This window comes from Ovis aries, chromosome 2 (assembly GCF_016772045.2).
Source record: "Ovis aries strain OAR_USU_Benz2616 breed Rambouillet chromosome 2, ARS-UI_Ramb_v3.0, whole genome shotgun sequence".
In the NCBI taxonomy this organism is placed as follows: domain Eukaryota; kingdom Metazoa; phylum Chordata; class Mammalia; order Artiodactyla; family Bovidae; genus Ovis; species Ovis aries.
In genome coordinates, this window is record NC_056055.1 from 236,032,922 (window position 1) to 236,049,451 (window position 16,530).

The 16,530-nt window shown below is 49.2% G+C and overlaps 2 protein-coding genes across 13 annotated transcripts in view; one reads left to right on the forward strand and one right to left on the reverse strand.

Moving 5' to 3' along the window:
* ZCCHC17 (zinc finger CCHC-type containing 17) overlaps positions 1–16,530 on the reverse strand; it is a 75,697-nt gene that overhangs the window by 13,449 nt on the left and 45,718 nt on the right. For all 11 annotated transcript variants that reach the window (XM_012150000.5, XM_060410559.1, XM_060410558.1 and 8 more), the window contains one exon: positions 1,982–11,665. In XM_012150000.5, the coding sequence (XP_012005390.2) occupies positions 11,504–11,665 (162 nt within the window). In that variant the 3' untranslated portion in view covers positions 1,982–11,503. The remainder of the gene's footprint in view (positions 1–1,981; positions 11,666–16,530) is intronic.
* Positions 2,414–10,052, forward strand: FABP3 (fatty acid binding protein 3). 2 transcript variants are annotated; one of them, NM_001267884.2, is given in 4 exon segments: positions 2,414–2,591; positions 6,103–6,275; positions 8,164–8,265; positions 9,763–10,052. In NM_001267884.2, coding segments are annotated over 4 exon segments (402 nt in total). In that variant the 5' UTR covers positions 2,414–2,518; the 3' UTR covers positions 9,817–10,052.

Genomic DNA, 16,530 nt, shown 5'->3' on the forward strand with positions numbered 1-16,530 from the left:
GTAGTGAGCACAAGAGGGCGGGGAGGATGCAGAGGGATGAGGACAAGGCTGCACATACCTAAAAGGGAAGATAAAAGTAAGGAGACAGGGTGTGGCTTGGGAGTCAATTCCAATGAGCCAGGTCTGAGCAGGGCGGGTGAAGATGGGGGTAGAGCTGTGAGAATAATGGGTCTGGGGTTTGTCTAGTTTCTCAAAGCACCGTGCTGCTCAGCTTAGACAGGGCTCACGAGAGGACACAAAAGACTTCTGAAGATCTCTAGAGCTGCCCCCTCCTCACAGCTATAGCAGTTTCTAATCCTGTCTCATAAATAAGAACACTGAGGATCAGAGAAGCAAAGCAATCTGCCTTGTGTGGCCCGGTAGGTCAGGAGCAGAGCTGAGAGCAGGTCTCAGGAGTCCAGCACTAATCATGGAATAACAATAATTATCCTATAATGGTAATAACAGCAGCAGCATTGAACACTGATTCAGTCTATCCTGCTTAGCATTTAAGAGCCTCCAACACCTCTATGCAGTAAATACTGTCATTTCCCCCATTTTTGAGAGGAAGCTGAGATTCAGTGTGGCTTAAGTGAATTGCCCCACATCCACACAGGTAGCACCCACTGGAATCAGAACTGGAACCCAGATCTATCTGCCAGGAGCTGCTCACCCACCCCAGCTCTCCAGCACTGCTTCATAAGGACCATGTAGGGAGAGCGCTCTGGTCCCTGGCTCTCCAGCCACTCTGTGTCTGAGAGAGGAGGCGGCCCTGTGTCTAAAGGTTGTGACCTTGAGTTGGAAACCAGCTCAATCCCCTCCTCCTCCTGCACCTGCTCCGGCAGTGAGGTCACTGGGGCTCTGTGCCTAGCCCTGAGGCCTGTCCCTGCAGCTTTGGCAGAAATAGGCCCACTCAGTTCTGGCAAGTGGACCTGTCCAACAGAACCAAGAACTTGGGGGAGAAAGGGCTCTTCCTCCCTGGCCTGCTTCCCAGAACGTTAGGGGAAGGGAGGCAGATGTTCTCTACTTCCACATAGAGAAGCAGAGGTCCAGGGAGGTGGCCCGCCACACCGTACGTGTGTGGTAGAGCTGGAGGGATCCCAGGGCTCCTAGGCCCCACCCTGTGGATCTCCACTGGCTCAAGTGCAGTTGGGCACCATTCCCTTCCGTTTTGCCTTTTCCTTCGTAAGTGTGTGTCATGTTCCCAGTTGTCTTTCCTGAGCCTAGCCCAGGGCCTGGCACAAAGTAAGTGCTTTAATAACTGTTAGATTAAAAGAAGGAAGGGTTCCTCTAAACCTCAAGTCTGCTCCTCTGTAAAAGGGATAATAATAACACCTACTTCAGGAACTTGGTTTTAAAAGTTCAATCAGACAATGCACTTAAAGCCCCCAGCATGCAAAAAAACAACACAAGGTGGATCTTATTATTAAAAGTGCTTTGGAAAGTGTAGTGTCAAACAAGGTAGATTAACGACAGTCTCTGAAAGTACAGGCTGCCTGTGGAAGGCTGACTGCCGGTGGAAGGTCAGAGAAAGGACGACAGCTGGGGGCCAGCGGCAGTCAGGCAGAACGGAGCTGTCCTTGAGCCTTGAAGAGCCGGCTAAAAGGACGGGCATTTCGAAAGGAGAGTGAGGAGGCAACGGCCGACAGGAGCAAAGGCTCGGAGCTGTTGCGCACAGGTCAGAAAAGCCTGGCGCACGGGCAGGGTGGAGGGGGAGCTGGACAGCTGGGCGGAAAGGCGCGCGGTAGACATTCCGCAGGGAGGGGCGAGCACGTGTGGGGCAGACGCGGGGCGACGGACAGGGTCACGCTTTTGCTGGGGGCGAGCAGAGGGCACACGTTGCCCCCGCTGCCTCTCCCCGCCATCGGGCAGAGTGGGGAGCGGTGGGAGAGCACGGGGTCTGGGACCAGCTAGACCAGGCTCGCCATCTGGACTCCCCATTCACCGTCTCTTTATTTCCTGCGAACTTGTCAGCCCCACGCTGAATCTTGGCTCCCCTCACCTGTAAAATGAAGATCGAGATGATGCCAGCGCCGCCAAGAGTCGGCCAGCGCTTTCCCGGCGTGGGCATCATGCCCAAGGGCGAGTTTCCTTTCTCCTCTGGTTTCTCATCTTTGTTCTGACCCCAAGCTCGGAGAAGGACCAGGGGACGGATGTCGGTGGCCTGCGCCCCAGCTCGCGGACACCGTGCCCCCAACTGCTTCCTTCTCAGATTCCGAAGAGCGCCTTGAGGCCAGGGAAGGGAGCAGGGCTTACCAGCCCGGGGCAGGGACTCGGAGCCCGGGACCCGCGCTGACGTAGGCAAACTGGGCGCCACCGGCTGCCACTTCGCCGCTGGTAGCATTGGGGGATGGGCGACCAGCCCGGGGCGAGAGAGGGCCTGCTTGGGGCTTCCTATTTCGGGCCCGGGGGTGTGGGCCACGCCCCGTCACGTGACACAGGGGCCTTTTAAAGCGGCAGCGCGGGCTGGGAGCTGCTGGTCCCAGCGTCCTTGCACGCGTTCTCTGTCGTCTCTTTCCCGACCTAGCCCAGCTTCACCATGGTGGACGCCTTCGTGGGTACCTGGAAGTTAGTGGACAGCAAGAATTTCGATGACTACATGAAGTCACTCGGTGAGGACGGCTCGGGATGCTGGGCTTGGGATGGATGCTGTGCTGGGGAGGGGCTGGCCGCGTGCCCGATCGGAGCAGTTCTCTAGCCCTGGCTAGATCCTGTATGCCTGCTGCATCCCTCCTGGTCAAGGATGGGGAGCCAGGAGACGCGGAGAAGGTGGCAGCCTGGGCTAGGGCATGCGAGGCCTGTTGGGAGGGGGCTTTTTTTTTTTTTTTTTTTTTGCCTCCCCGCGACACATGTGGGATCTTAGTTCCCCATTCCAGGATGAACGGTTGCCCCGCTGCAGTGGAAGCGCGGAGCCCCAGCCACTGGACCGCCAGGGAATGCTGGGAGGGGACTTTAACGATCTGAACTTGGTCAGAGAAATTCGCAGGCAAGGAGGCGCCAGGGGGCCGCTGTGTCGGTCGATGTCGAGGGGCAGGGAGGCACTTTCGAGGAATTAGGGCTTAGGATCTGGAGGCAGGGGTGTGAGTAAAAGAGGAGCACTGATTGAAGGTGAGGAGGGAGGAAAAGAAACGAAACATGGGCAGTTTAGGAACTGGAAACTGAACCATGAAAGGGAATAGAATGGATGGGAAGTGTCCTAAGGTATAAAGTAGGTAGTCCCCAGGAGAAAGATGGAAGGGGGAACAGCTGTGAACAGGCTTTGAGGAGGTAAGATGAGCCTGCAGAGTTAACAAGAACCTCTGTTCCTCTTTGTTGGGTTAGTTAGGGTAAAGGATTGTTGCTAGAGGTTGCCCTTTCTCACCAACCAGCCTAGTGGTAGGGTAGGGCAAAAGGCCCCATCATCAGCTGCAGCCCAAGGATAACTTGCTCACTGGGAAAAGTATCTGTTTAGGGGGTAAAGCAAAGAGGCCTGAAGCAAAGCCAAGAGCTAGTAACAGCAGGGAGGGTCTTTGGCCTAGGAGGGTGTGGTGCCAGGATGGAGGAGAATGAAGATTCAAAGAATCTTGCAGAGAAGGACTCCAGAGATCCCCATGCCTTGCTTCAACAGATGGAGAAGCCAAGATCCAGAAGAGTAGAAACTTGTCAAATCAATTCCACAGCAGAGCTGATGTGAATACCTAGATTTCTAAATCCCGACAACTCAGAGCAGTTCCCACTATAGGCCCTGGGGGTGGGAGTAATAAGAACTGCTTAATTCATCATTGACCTCAGCCCTTCCCCTTCTGATACGGGCTAGAGGGAGAAGGTCACATTCCTTCTCTGGAATCTCCAACTATGAGATTATCCCAGTTCCCCAAGCTGGGATGGGGAAAACTGGAATGTTCATGGTTGAGGTAGGTTCCATGCCTTCCTCCCAGGGGACAGCTGGATTACAGCAATTAACCAAGGAGGGAGGGGATGGGGGCTCAACCCCAGGCACTTCCCACCTGTTCCTGACCCCTGAAATAAGCACAAGTGTTGACTTTTGAGGCCAAAGTGCTCAACTGCCCCTCTATGCTAAGCACTATGCCCAATGGCTCCAGGAAGGCAATAATTCTTAGAGAAGTAGGAGGCCCAAGGCAGTTGGTAGGGAAGATAGGATGCCCAGAGCTAGCTCCACACCCTGAATCCCCAGTCTCTCCTAGCAGACATTAGAACTGAAGACCTAGGTCCCTGAAGTGAGTTGCACCATCCTTACCACCCTTGCTCCCTTATTTTGCCCCAACTTGGGTTAGGTCTAAGAATCCACCCAGCCTGCTTGTTGTACAGATGGAAAAAAATGAGAGGCCTAAGGGGAGAAAAGACCCTCCTCAGCTCTTAGTAAATAGCTTCAGCTTCATTTCTAAGTGGAATCTGTCTCTTCCCAGGTCTCCTAATTCTGTAACTTGCTCTTAGCTCAGTCCCTCACTGACTCCACAGTGCCTTCCTTCCTCAAACACTCCACACCTCTGGGTAGGTCCTAAGTAAACAGAGCTCCTTGCGCAGTGACAAGGTCCTGCTCTGTGCTGGGGAGTGGGATTAGCCTGACTCACTCTGATAACAGGTGCGTGATCAGTTGTGTCCGACTCTGCGGCCCCATGGACTGTAGCCCACCAGATTCCTCTGTCCTTGGGATTTTCCAGGCAAGAATACTGGAGTGGATTGCCATTTCCTTTTTCAGGGGATCTTCCTGACCCAGGGGTTGAACCTGCATCTCTTGCATCTTCTTCATTAGCAGGCAAATTTTTTGTTTACCATGCGCCACCTGGGAAGCCCCTGATAACAGGGGGCAAGGCCAAATCCCTCAGTGGCTAGGCAGGGTGGGCCAGCAGCAGCACAGCTGCCAAGGGTGCCTGAGCCTCTCTTGTTAAACCAAAAGTTCTCGGAGGACGAAGAGGCCCAGCCTAATTAGTGTCAGTGTCAGTTAGTGCCGCCAAGTGGCACACTTGGCGGGCTCAGGACCTCGATGAAGTGCATGCTGGGAGACAGGGTGGCCCAAGAGGAATAGTGCAGTTTTGGAGCCTAAATTCAAATTTAGATAAACCACTCATCCTTTCACTTTGGACAAGTCACTTCACTCTCAAAGCCTCGTTTGTAAATTGGGGATAATAAAGCCAACAGTTCAGGGCTCTTATAAACATTAAGTAAAACCACCCGTGAAGCCAGGCATATCAGGGACTTTCCACCCACCACCTCACCAAAGCCTCTGCCCTTGGAGAATAGCTCAGCAGAGACTGTTGGAAGGGGAAGTTGGAGGCAAAAGGCCAGCTATGAGGGAAACCATGACCTGCAGGGCTCTTTGTTGCACGCTCTCTTGCAGCATTGGGGAAGCCTTGCTGAGGCCGAGGGGAGTCCCCACAGGAGACCTAGACTGGAGGTCTGCCTGCCTACCACTTCAGGCCTCGCCTAAAACCGAACAGAGACCAACACTCCCTCCTGCCTACCTCCTAGATTATGGATAAGGTTTTGAAAAATGTCTTTATCACTTATGGGGGATGAGCACCAGTGCATCTCAGAGCAAAAACTTTCAGAAGTGCAAAATCCTTGTCCATATATTCCAGAAGGCAAAGTCCCCATTTCTTTTATTTCTCCCTCAGCCTGTGCTTGGAAAGCTGCTCAGGTGGCCTGGATGAGCCTTGGGCTCCAGCCTTTTTAGCAGAGCAGTAAAGTGAGCTCTGCAGTCAAACATTCTGGATTTGAATTCCAGATTTGTGACCCTGGGCTTCAGCTCACTCTCAGTTTTTGCATCTGTTGAGATACTAGCATCAATCCTGCAGGGAGACTGGAAGAACTGAAAGACTTACATGTGTAGTTTTTACCAGACAGGAGGCACTTAATAGCAGCTTATTCTACCCTCAGCTCTGCCACTAACTTGCTGTGAGGCACGTTTGTCCATTAAGTTCCTCACATTTCATGGAATCAGTAATGTCTCTTTACTGCACAGAGCTAATGGGAAAAACTGAATACAAAAAGCCACGTAACATCTTTGAAAGTTCTCACCCGCCTCTTCTCCCTTCCCCACATTCTGGTCTGAGTTGGTCACTGAGCCCCTTGTACTTTGCCTCTCGCTCCAGCTCATGCTCATACCCATCCCTCTGCCCTCAGGTGTCGGTTTTGCTACCAGGCAGGTGGCCAATATGACCAAGCCTACCACAATCATCGAAGTGAATGGGGACACAGTCATCATAAAAACACAAAGCACCTTCAAGAACACAGAGATCAGCTTCAAGCTGGGAGTCGAGTTCGATGAGACCACAGCAGATGACAGGAAGGTCAAGGTGAGTTGAGGAAGGAGCCGTGGGGGATGGAAGGCCCTGAAGGGGAATAGGGCAGCATCCTATTGTTGCACCTTGAGGGGTGGGCTGTTGTGGGGGATTGAAGCCTGCCTGTGGAGTGCTGGGATGTCCCAAGTGCTAAAGGCAAGAGTCCTGTCCTCTTGTTCTCTTCCCTGTCTTCTTGGGAAGCATCTACCTGTTGCCTGTGGGATTGGACTGCACAGAGCCAGGATATTCTGACCTCAGCATCTACACCAGCTCCAGCTGGGTGACCTTGCACATGGCATACAACTGATCTGGCATTCCTTCCCCTTCCATAGATGGTGGGGAAGTTATGTGGACATGGCTGTGACCTCAAGTACTTTAGGAACAATGCCCAGAAGTCAGGGTCCTCAACTGAACAGGTGATCCTGGCCGCCAGGAGCCAAGGATACAGCTGAGGACAAGAGGTGGAGACCTACTCAGATACTTCTTCAGCCTCCACCTCCTGGGTTTGGTCAGTGACCCTGAGAAACCATTTCTAGTGCTGCCAGCCTACAGGGAAGAAAAGTTATCTTCTGGATGAAGCATTGTCTGTGGTGTGTTTGTAGTATCTTCTCGCCAAGCCTCCGCCCCTCTCCTTCCAGGGAGGAAGAGGACATCTACGTCCAGTCTCAGAACTTCTTGGCAGCTTGTCTGCAGGTGGCTGTCTTGGCCGCTTGCCTCAGGCCTCCCAGCCCCTGAGCCAGGCATAGGAGAGAGAACAAAGGAGTTTTGCCCTCAACAAGGTGTTCCTCTAGCAGCACCTTTCCACTAGACCCTATCTCTTCCTCACAGCTGCCCCCAAGGACAGGAGAGGGTCTAGTATACTCCCTGTGGAGGAAGCTGGAGCCCAGCCCAGGATCACACAGGAAGCTAGCAGCATAGAGATGGTACCCCAAAATCACAGCCCACCTTGGAAAGAAGTGCTTACCCCACCATACACCTTCACCTCCTTGAGCTAGCCTACCTTCTTGAAGGGCAAGAACCCCAATTAAACACAGTAGTAGCTCTCTGGGATGCCTTGGCTAAAAATAACTTGCTCTGAATGGACCAAAAACTAGAGGAATGGGAATGAGGAGGAAGGGGGTGGTAAGAGTGCACACCTACCACCCCTCTAGCCCCAAACACATACACATAGCCTCTTTAGATCTGCTGGTCCGTCAGGGTCCCCCAGCCTGGCTTAAAGCCCCCAAATTTCTAGGGACCTGGGAAGAGTTGCCAGAGGAGAGCCAGCTGATGTAGGCTGGCAGCACCCAGAAGACGAAGTGGACATTTGACCAGGGCTGTGAAACACCTCGAGGGCACCCAGTCCCAGGACCTAGCAGTTGATGCTCACTTATCAGCTGGAGGGGAGAGGCCACATGATATGGACCAAGGGGCACAGGAATACAGACGGCACAGTCGAATTTTCCAATACCTTGCATCCCCAAGGTTCTTTTAGACACTGTGTGTGATCACCACCAGGGAGTCTCAGGATTATTCCTCCTCACCGGTCTTTCCCAGGGATTAGGCTGGTACCCATCTCCTGCATCTCAGAGGGACTGGGGCTGTGGGCATCACCCAGGATATGGGATAAGTGCCCATCTTGAAGGCTGGTGGCACTTCTCAGAGCCAGGCTGTCTGACTTCACTGTACTGCCTGCTTTTCCCTTCTTGCCCAACAGCTGAAGGCCCCTCTTCCAGCCAAGCAGGAGTGGTGAACTAGACGTCTCATGGGACTAGGTTGGAGGTGGGCTGGCTGAGCTCTGGTTCTCACACCATCAATAGTTTGCATTAGAGGCTAAGTCCTTTGTGGCCCCAGTGACCAGACCTCTTCTTGCCCCTCAATCCTAGCTCAGATCTCAGCTCAGGCCTCTACCCTCTTTCCACAGTCCATCGTGACACTGGATGGCGGCAAACTTGTCCACGTGCAAAAGTGGAATGGACAAGAGACATCACTTGTGCGGGAAATAGTTGACGGGAAACTCATTCTGGTAAGATGGATCAACTTTGAAGCCTTACTCAATTGGTTTCTATTGTCCCTTCAACCAAGCCTATTGTGCAAAGCCAAGGTCATGCCCTGTGACCAACAGAGGGTGGAGGCAGGCCTGGGTGGTATTAGGACTCGTAATACCGTGGCTTTGGGCTTTGTACACGCCTCTGCATAAATCTCAGCTTATAGGGTGCATGATTTTGGACAAGTCACCTTCTCCAAGTCCAACTGTAAAGTGGGTACTAATGACAACCTTGTAGGACTGCTGGGAAGTCTGAAGGAGAGAGTGGTTGCAGAGCACAAAGCCTCGCTGGTGTGGGAGGACTACAGCAGGCACACTCTACAGCCTTCGTTTCATCCTCCGCATGGGCCCACTGCCTTGCCCAGGGAGAGGCACAAAGCACAGCCAGATGGGATTCCAGCCCTGTAGGAAAGGCTCCCATCTCCTATCCCTTTGGGCAGGGACAGGCTGGTGATGGGTTGGGCCCTGACAGCACAGCCCTTTCTACTTCATTCCAGGCTCACTCACCTCCTCTGACTGCTTTCCATGCCTGGCCTATTGCAAGTACCTGACTAAGGCCTGGGTTGAAAGCAACAACCAGGCTGTCAGATCTGTCTGTTTAAGGACCTCACTCAAAGAATGTAGCCTTGACTGAACACCCCCCAGCGGTAGAGACAGCAGTCACTTGTGGTCTCTGCCTCCTTATTCTGTAGGGTCTCAGGTTTTCACCTCAGCATCTTCATTGCAGACCTTCTTGGGTCAGTGTAACCTGCTCACTGCATTCTTGCACTCCCACAGGAGAGGGGCCCTGCAGTTTATAATGAGGTACCTGACTCTGGTGGGAATGTGATATACAGGACCAAATACTCGCTAAGCAGTCAGGCTATGGTGAAACCATGGGCCTGGCTGTATGATGCCTGGAAGGATGATGGGGGCTTTGGCCTCTGGCCCTGGGTTAGGGAAAGAATGGAGAATTGGTGGCCTAAGATAGTCCTTTCCCAAGAGTCTCTGGGCATTTTTATTCACCTTTACATCTACTATGTGCCAGGTACCTTCTTAGGCACTAAGGATGGAAAGGAATGGTACAAGGGAAAGAGAAACACTCTGGGATCTTGACCAAGTTGCTTCCTCCCTGAAAGCTCATTTCCCCGAATCTCTGCAAGAGGAATTACAATACCTAACTTAAAGACTTGGGTGGATTCCCTGGCAGTCCAGTGCTTAGGACTCAGCACTTTCACTGCCGTGTTCCAGGTTCAATCCCTGGTATTGAACTAAGATCCTGCAAGCCACGTGGCACAGCCAAAAAAAAAAAAAAAAAAAAAGACTTGGTATATGCATTAGGAAAAAAAAGTCTGTCAAGAACCTGGCACATAGTAGGTAGGCAGTAAGTGAAAATTATTATCATGAAGTAGTAGAAGGCTCTCCCCATCAGAATGGAGTGTTCCCAATACCTTCCATGCCCACGCCCTTGCCCTAATCTGACTGTCTTTTTTCCAGACACTCACCCATGGCAGTGCGGTCTGCACTCGTACTTACGAGAAAGAGGCATGACCTGCCCTCTCCTTCCACTGACTGCTCTTCTGCCAGTGGGCTACTCCTGGACTCGGCACCAGATTGCCTCATTTTTCTCCTCTGGCGTTTTGTATAAATCTACCTTGACTGGGGAAATTCTCCTGGGGTCAGGTGGCACCAGCCTGGATCCAGTTCCGTTCTCATTGTGTCTGTTTGTTTTTTTAACTGCATCCAAAGGGTGCTCTGAGGTCAATAAAGCAGAGCCAAGGCCACCCAGTTGCCTTTCTGCCTTTGGTGACATGATTCTGGGATTCTCAGTTTCTGTGTGTGTTAGACAGTAGGCTGAAAAGACTGCTACTCAGGAAGCAGCACTGGATGAGAGACTGAAATGGACAGTCTCAGGGACAGTGACAACTGATCACCTTACACGTACAAAAAATAAAACAGCTGTGCCTACACCCTGCCTTCACAGTGACCCCTCCCTAAGTCCAAATGAGCTAGTCCAACCTGAAATAATCACTCAGTGACAGGACTTCTGAACCATCACCCCTGGCCCATCCTGCACTGAATGCCAGGGGGTCTGGACAGTTGCTCTTCTCTATGGAATGCTGTGGACTCTCTTCAGAACACAAGATCCAGGCTTGTGCCAGTGGTGGTGGGAGAAAATACCCACTGGCCAAGATGACTGCTGAGCTTCTGCACATGTGCCAGGCCATTACTCATGGTTACAAGTTCTTACTGGTTCTCCAGTCAGCCCTAGGGGAGAGGTCATCTGATCATTACAGAAGTGAGGGCTTATAAGTGATCTCCTAAGAAGGCTGTGACCTGCTAGTGCCTCTGGCTCTGTACCTTAGCTGGGCTGCTCTTCAAGGTCTAAAGTGACATATTAAATGTTTTCCTGTCACCTAATGCAGCCTCAGTGACTTTTAAGTCTGTAAGTTTACAGGAAGAGGGATTATACTAATAAGGACTCTCAGTAAGTTTAAAACTTGACACACTTCCATTTAGTACCAGGATTTTAAGCAGAAACCTGAAATGGAACCAATTGACTCACACTGTAGTAAATACAAAGTAAAGCAATGATTCGGCTTGAACTGTCTGGTTCAGTGGTCTGATGGAATGTCACAAACAAGCTAAGTCACTGCAAACAATGTTTTTCTGGCTGTGACCACTGGCTGTCACTTCTAACATAGCAGAATCATGTTGGGGGGATGGAAAAAGTGAGCACCACTCCTTACCGTGTTCTCCCTCATACTGCCAGTCTCCCTCTGTGACATCCAGCACATGGGCAGAGACCATCCACCAATCAGGCCAGGGTAGGTAGGCCAACAGGTAGGGGCCAATCCCTCCGTTCAGCTATAGCCAGACTCACCCCCACAGCAGTTCCTGTGGCTCTAGCCTGGACTCCTGTATAGGAATCTGGCTCTGGCAGTGGCAGCTGGAGAGGGTAATACGACCTCCTGCTGAATGAAGCTGGGTGAATGAACTGGGTGAGCTGCAGGGGTCACTTGCAAAGGGACCAAGAGTGATAAGGGAACAACTCATTCAGGCAGCTGCTTTTGATACCTAACTCCCAGACTTGCCTGTGGCACAAGGGGATGCCATCTCCCGTGGGAGAGAAGAGGGTGGGAGGCCATATTCTCACTACTGAGTCTTTCTGAGAGCCAAGGCTTCAAAGCACAGGCTCCGGATTCCTTCTCTCAGCCACCCTCTCTACACTCCATTCTCACTCCTTGTGCTTCTTCTTGTGCTTCTTCTTCTTTTTCTTCTTCTTTGCTGCCTTGCTGTCCTTTGATGTGTGCCTTGCCCTCTTGCCTGTATCGCTCTCAGAGTCTGAGCTGTCAGAGTCAGATGACTTTCTGTCTCTATGTTTCTTTTTCTTCTTTTCCTGAAAAAAAAAAAATTAAGAACTCAACATTATATATGTGTATTTGCTTTAAAAAAACATGGTATGTAATCATTAGGGGATAACAATAAATTAAAAAACATTCATAATAAAATAAACTACATCTTTAAGTACTAACAAGAAAAAGTGCTCGAAACAAATGGAAAAGGATCAAGTCATAATGCAGTATGTACTCTAAGTTCCAAGGTATATAACATATATACATACCATATGTAATATACATTTACACATATAAACTATAATATTTTGCACAGTAAATTATAATACACATATTTAACATACTTGAATATACTTAAAATCACAGAAAACAGTGAAAAGGAGACAAACAGGCAACAAGTGTTAGCTCGGGAATGAACTGAATACAGGGAAGCTGGGGCCCTTCACTGTCCTTTTTCATTTTTTTTTAAATAAACATTTACTACTTTCATGTTTAAAAAGCACAAGATATTAATGCTGAAAGTCAGGTCCTTAGAGATCACCTGGTCTCTCAAGAGACAGTACCGCAAACGTCCGAGAATAAGAGAATAATAGATTGAGGACTCCTGACTCCCAGGCTGGTTTCTATCAGACCCAGCTGCCGGGGGAAATAACAGCCATCAATTAATGAGGCCCTACCTGCTGCCCTTGAATATTTATCATCTCTAACTTTCACAACCAACCTTGCAAGAGTAAATTGATATAGAACTTTCTCAACACTCCACCCACCCCACCGTGCTGCCAAATTAACAGCACAAATGCACACAAAGAATGAGATACAGACCCGTGGGCTTCGGTAGGGTACTCAGAGCAATTTTTAAGCATTGCATAAACCTTTTCCTTGGATTGCAAATGTTTATGTTGCCTTGGTAAGGTTTCTAAGAGATTATGGGAGGAAAAAAGAGACTAGACGAGTACAAGGCTGCTGCCCCTCCCAGTCAGCATTCTGAGAGCCGTTAAGTCTGCCTGATAGACCGGGTCTTGGGAGCTGGCTGTGAGAAAACAGTGGACCAAACACGGAACCAGGTGTTACACCCAGACTTGAATTCTGGCTTTAACACTTACACCACTCTCATGTAACTTTGGGCAAGTCATTTTACCTCAGAGTGGCCTAGTCTCCTCAAATGTAAAACAGAGATAAGACCAGCACCTATGTCACACGGCCATGATGAAGATTTAAAGAGACGCATCTGTGGCTGGAAAAGCTGAAAACCACTTGCCCCTGATCACACGGGCAGGGTTTGGATCTGCATATAGATCATTTGACTGGAAATCTCAATTTTTCTCTGTAGCACATGGCCCCTCTTCCTGTACAGTGATGGGAGGCCTCATGGTAAATGGTGGTCAGAACAACAATTTTGGAACAAGACGGAATTAGGCTCAGATTTCAACTCTGCCACTTACTATGTGACTTAGAACAGAAGACAACTTTTTTGAACTTTTCTTTTCAGTAAACTACAAATGATAAAACCCACTTCAAAAGATGCTATGAGGATTAAACATGGTAAAAACTGTCATTAACTATAGCGCCTGATACACAGTAAGTACTCAGTGATAGCCAGAAGTATCATATTGTTAGAGAATTCCCAGGATGTTCTGACAGTCTGGCCAAGTATCTACAGCAGATAAGTCAAAGTTCTGAGAGAAAATTAAACCAAAATTCTTTCTTGGAGTCTCCAGTGGAGCAGAAAGAGGGGAAGCTTGCCAGACCCATGTTACCAAGCTGTAGGAACCATCACTGGGAGAAGCTGAGAGTTGGCAGATCCCTGATTTGGCTTATGGTGTTGCAGTCTCCTGGATGGCAAGATCATGGATGCCAATCACAGGCTACATGGGCTTGGCAGCCTTGTCAGTTTTTGCCCCTCAGATAGGACAGAGTCCTGGAAAAGTAAATAAGCAAGTGCAGAGTCTGGCACCAATTCCCCCAAGCCTGGCCCACCCTGGATAAATAAATGAGAAAGGAGAGTAATACTACTACTTTACAACCAAACAGCACTTTAGTTTATCTAGCTTTCCACATCTCATATCTAGTAATATTAATCTGGTAAGGTCAAAATTCAGGAATTATTGCCATTTTACAGAGGTGAAAACAACTGAAAGAAGTGAATTGAGCTACACCAATGACAAGAACAGGGCTTCCTGGTAGCTCAGCTGGTAAAGAATCTGCCTGCAGTGCAGGAGACTCTGGTTCGATTCCTGGGTCAGGAAGATCCCCTAGAGAAGGGACAGGCTACTCACTCCAGTATTCTTGGGCTTCCCTGGTGGCTCAGACAGTAAAGAATCTGCCTGCAATGCTGCAGACCTGGGTTTGATCCCTGGGTTGGAAAGATCCCCTGGAGGAGGGCATTGCAACTCACTCCAGTATTCTTGCCTGGAGAATCCCCACGGACAGAAGAGTCCAGCAAGCTGCAGTCTATGGGGTCGCAAAGAGTCAGACATGACTGAGCGACTAAGCACAGCACACACAGGAAAGACAAGAACATTAAACTTTCTAATCCAGAGTTTGGCATTATTTGTACTTTGCTCTCTGCCAATGATGAATGCTCAAAAGGAGGAAAGAGAAGAACAAATCACTAGAGAACCCTGGCATAATAGAATGTGGCCTCTAGCTAGAAAGCAAGACTCAGGAAAATGGTCTTCTAGACCTCAGTCTTGACATAGAGGCTCTTTTGCACCCTGAACAAAGAAAATCTAGTCCTCCAGCAGGTTGGCACCATTTTCATTGTGTGTCTATAATCTTGAGCTGGAGAACAAAAATTACTTCGTATGTTGTAGCTCAAGAGGAAAGTTGGGTGTTGGGGTAGAGGCGAAGATGGAAGGTCAAAGGTAAAACTATCTTCTGGTTCCTCAACTGCATCCAATGAGAAAGAGGAGCATAAGGTAAAGGGTAGTGAACTAGGGGTGTGAGCTCATGGCAGACAGGCCAGAAGGACAGGAGAAAGAAGCCACTCCTCAAAACCACTCTCTCGGAAAAGCACATATCCTGTGCTACAGCAGTTAGTCCATCCGCATTCTCTATAGTTCTGAAAAAGGATAGCAGTATACTAGCGTGAGATAAAAACAAAAACCGCGAAAGGGGAAATCACAGCAGTTAACACTTACTGAGTACCTAGTTTTCTAGATATTGGGCTGGGCACTTAGCGTACATACCTTATGACCATCACAACAAACCTATTAAGTGGGTATAATCATCTCTATATGTTCAGGAAAGAAAATTATAACTTCAGAAAGGTTTACTGAGATACAGTGCCTTGCCCAAGTGGTAGAACCTGGATTCAACTCAGGCTGGGCCCCAAATCAGATGTTCTCACATGGGCTTCCCAGCTGACTCAGTGGTAAAGAATCTGCCTACCAACACAGGAGATGTTGGACACGCGGGTTCGATCCCTGGATCAGGAGGATCCCCTGGAGGAGGAAACGGCAACCCACTCCAGTATTCTTACCTGGAGAATCCCATGGACAGAGGAGCCTAGGATGCTACAGACCAGGGGGTTGCAAAGAGTCAGACACGACTGAGCAAATCAGATGTTCTTTATAGCTCCATGTATATTAAAGGGGGCACCTAAATTAGCATTTTTTTAACTGAAAGGCACTGATTAGCCAGCAAGCAAGCATATATTCTTTTTTATTCTTTTCTTTTTTTGGTTGCACTGGGTCTTTGTTTCTGCACACAGGCTTTCTTGAGTTGCAATGAACAGGATCTGCTCTTTGTTGCGGTGCGCAGGCTTCTCATTGTGGTGGCTTCTCCTGTTGCCAGGCACAGGCTGTAGGCGTACAGGCTTTAGTAGTTGTAGCACAGAGCCTCACTGGTTGTGGCCTGTGGGCCCCGAGCGTGTGGGCTCCAGCAGTTGCAGCTTGCAGGCTCTAGAGCACAGGCTCGGTAGTTGTGGCACCCTGGCTTAGTTGCCCACAGCATGTGGAAACTTCTCGGACCAGGGATCAAGCCCAGGTCCCCTGCACTGGCAGGCAGATTCCTATCCACTGTGCCACCAGGGAAGTCTTTTTCTATTTGTTCTTAAGAACTAACTCTTGAGAAAGCACTGGTTATTTATTCTCTTATTCTTGAGAAATGATTGATTCTCAAGAGAAAATTTGATTCTCAAACTGATTCTCCAGGGTGAATTTCTGTAAAGTAGGATGGAAGGTGAATCCTGGTTAGAATTTGCCTATGAGCCCCACTTTATCAAAGCTTGGAAAGGGTAAGACTGGAAGGAAAAGGTTTATTAATCAACCCACAAATATTTACTGAACTTTACTACCTACAAAGCATTCTAGAAAGCCATAGTTACATGCAATGTTGCTTAGGAGATAAGAAAACACAGATTTTTAATATAACTCAGACAAACAGAGTACTTACTAAAGCCTTAGTAGCAGATGCCAAGTAAACACATTTAGTAGCTCAGTAGTAGTGACTGGCACCATTCCTCCAAACCTGAGCTAACCTCGTCAAACAAGGGGAAGAATAACTCCCTATAACCATACAGTACACTCATTCAACAAATATTTGTTGACTACCTTCTATAAGCCAGGAATATCTACTAATTTGTCTCTTGTAATACTTGAATGACGTTAGAAATCAGGGATCAGAAGCCTTCAAGGTACACACTAATCAAGAGAAACACTAGTTAAGATACTAGGCAGTCCATGGAAGTGATGTGAGAAAAGTACAAGCAACATACCACAGACACATCAGGGAAAGAAACCAATTATATCTGAGGAATTTGGAATGGTCTCATGAAGGATAGGTAATGTGCTGTACTTCTAAAGGATGAACATGGCTTTGGCAGGTGGAGTAGTGGTGGTAATGCTGATGGAAGAAGGGAGGTGAGGGTCTTCCAGACAGAGGGAAGACAGATGAGGTAAATGCTTGA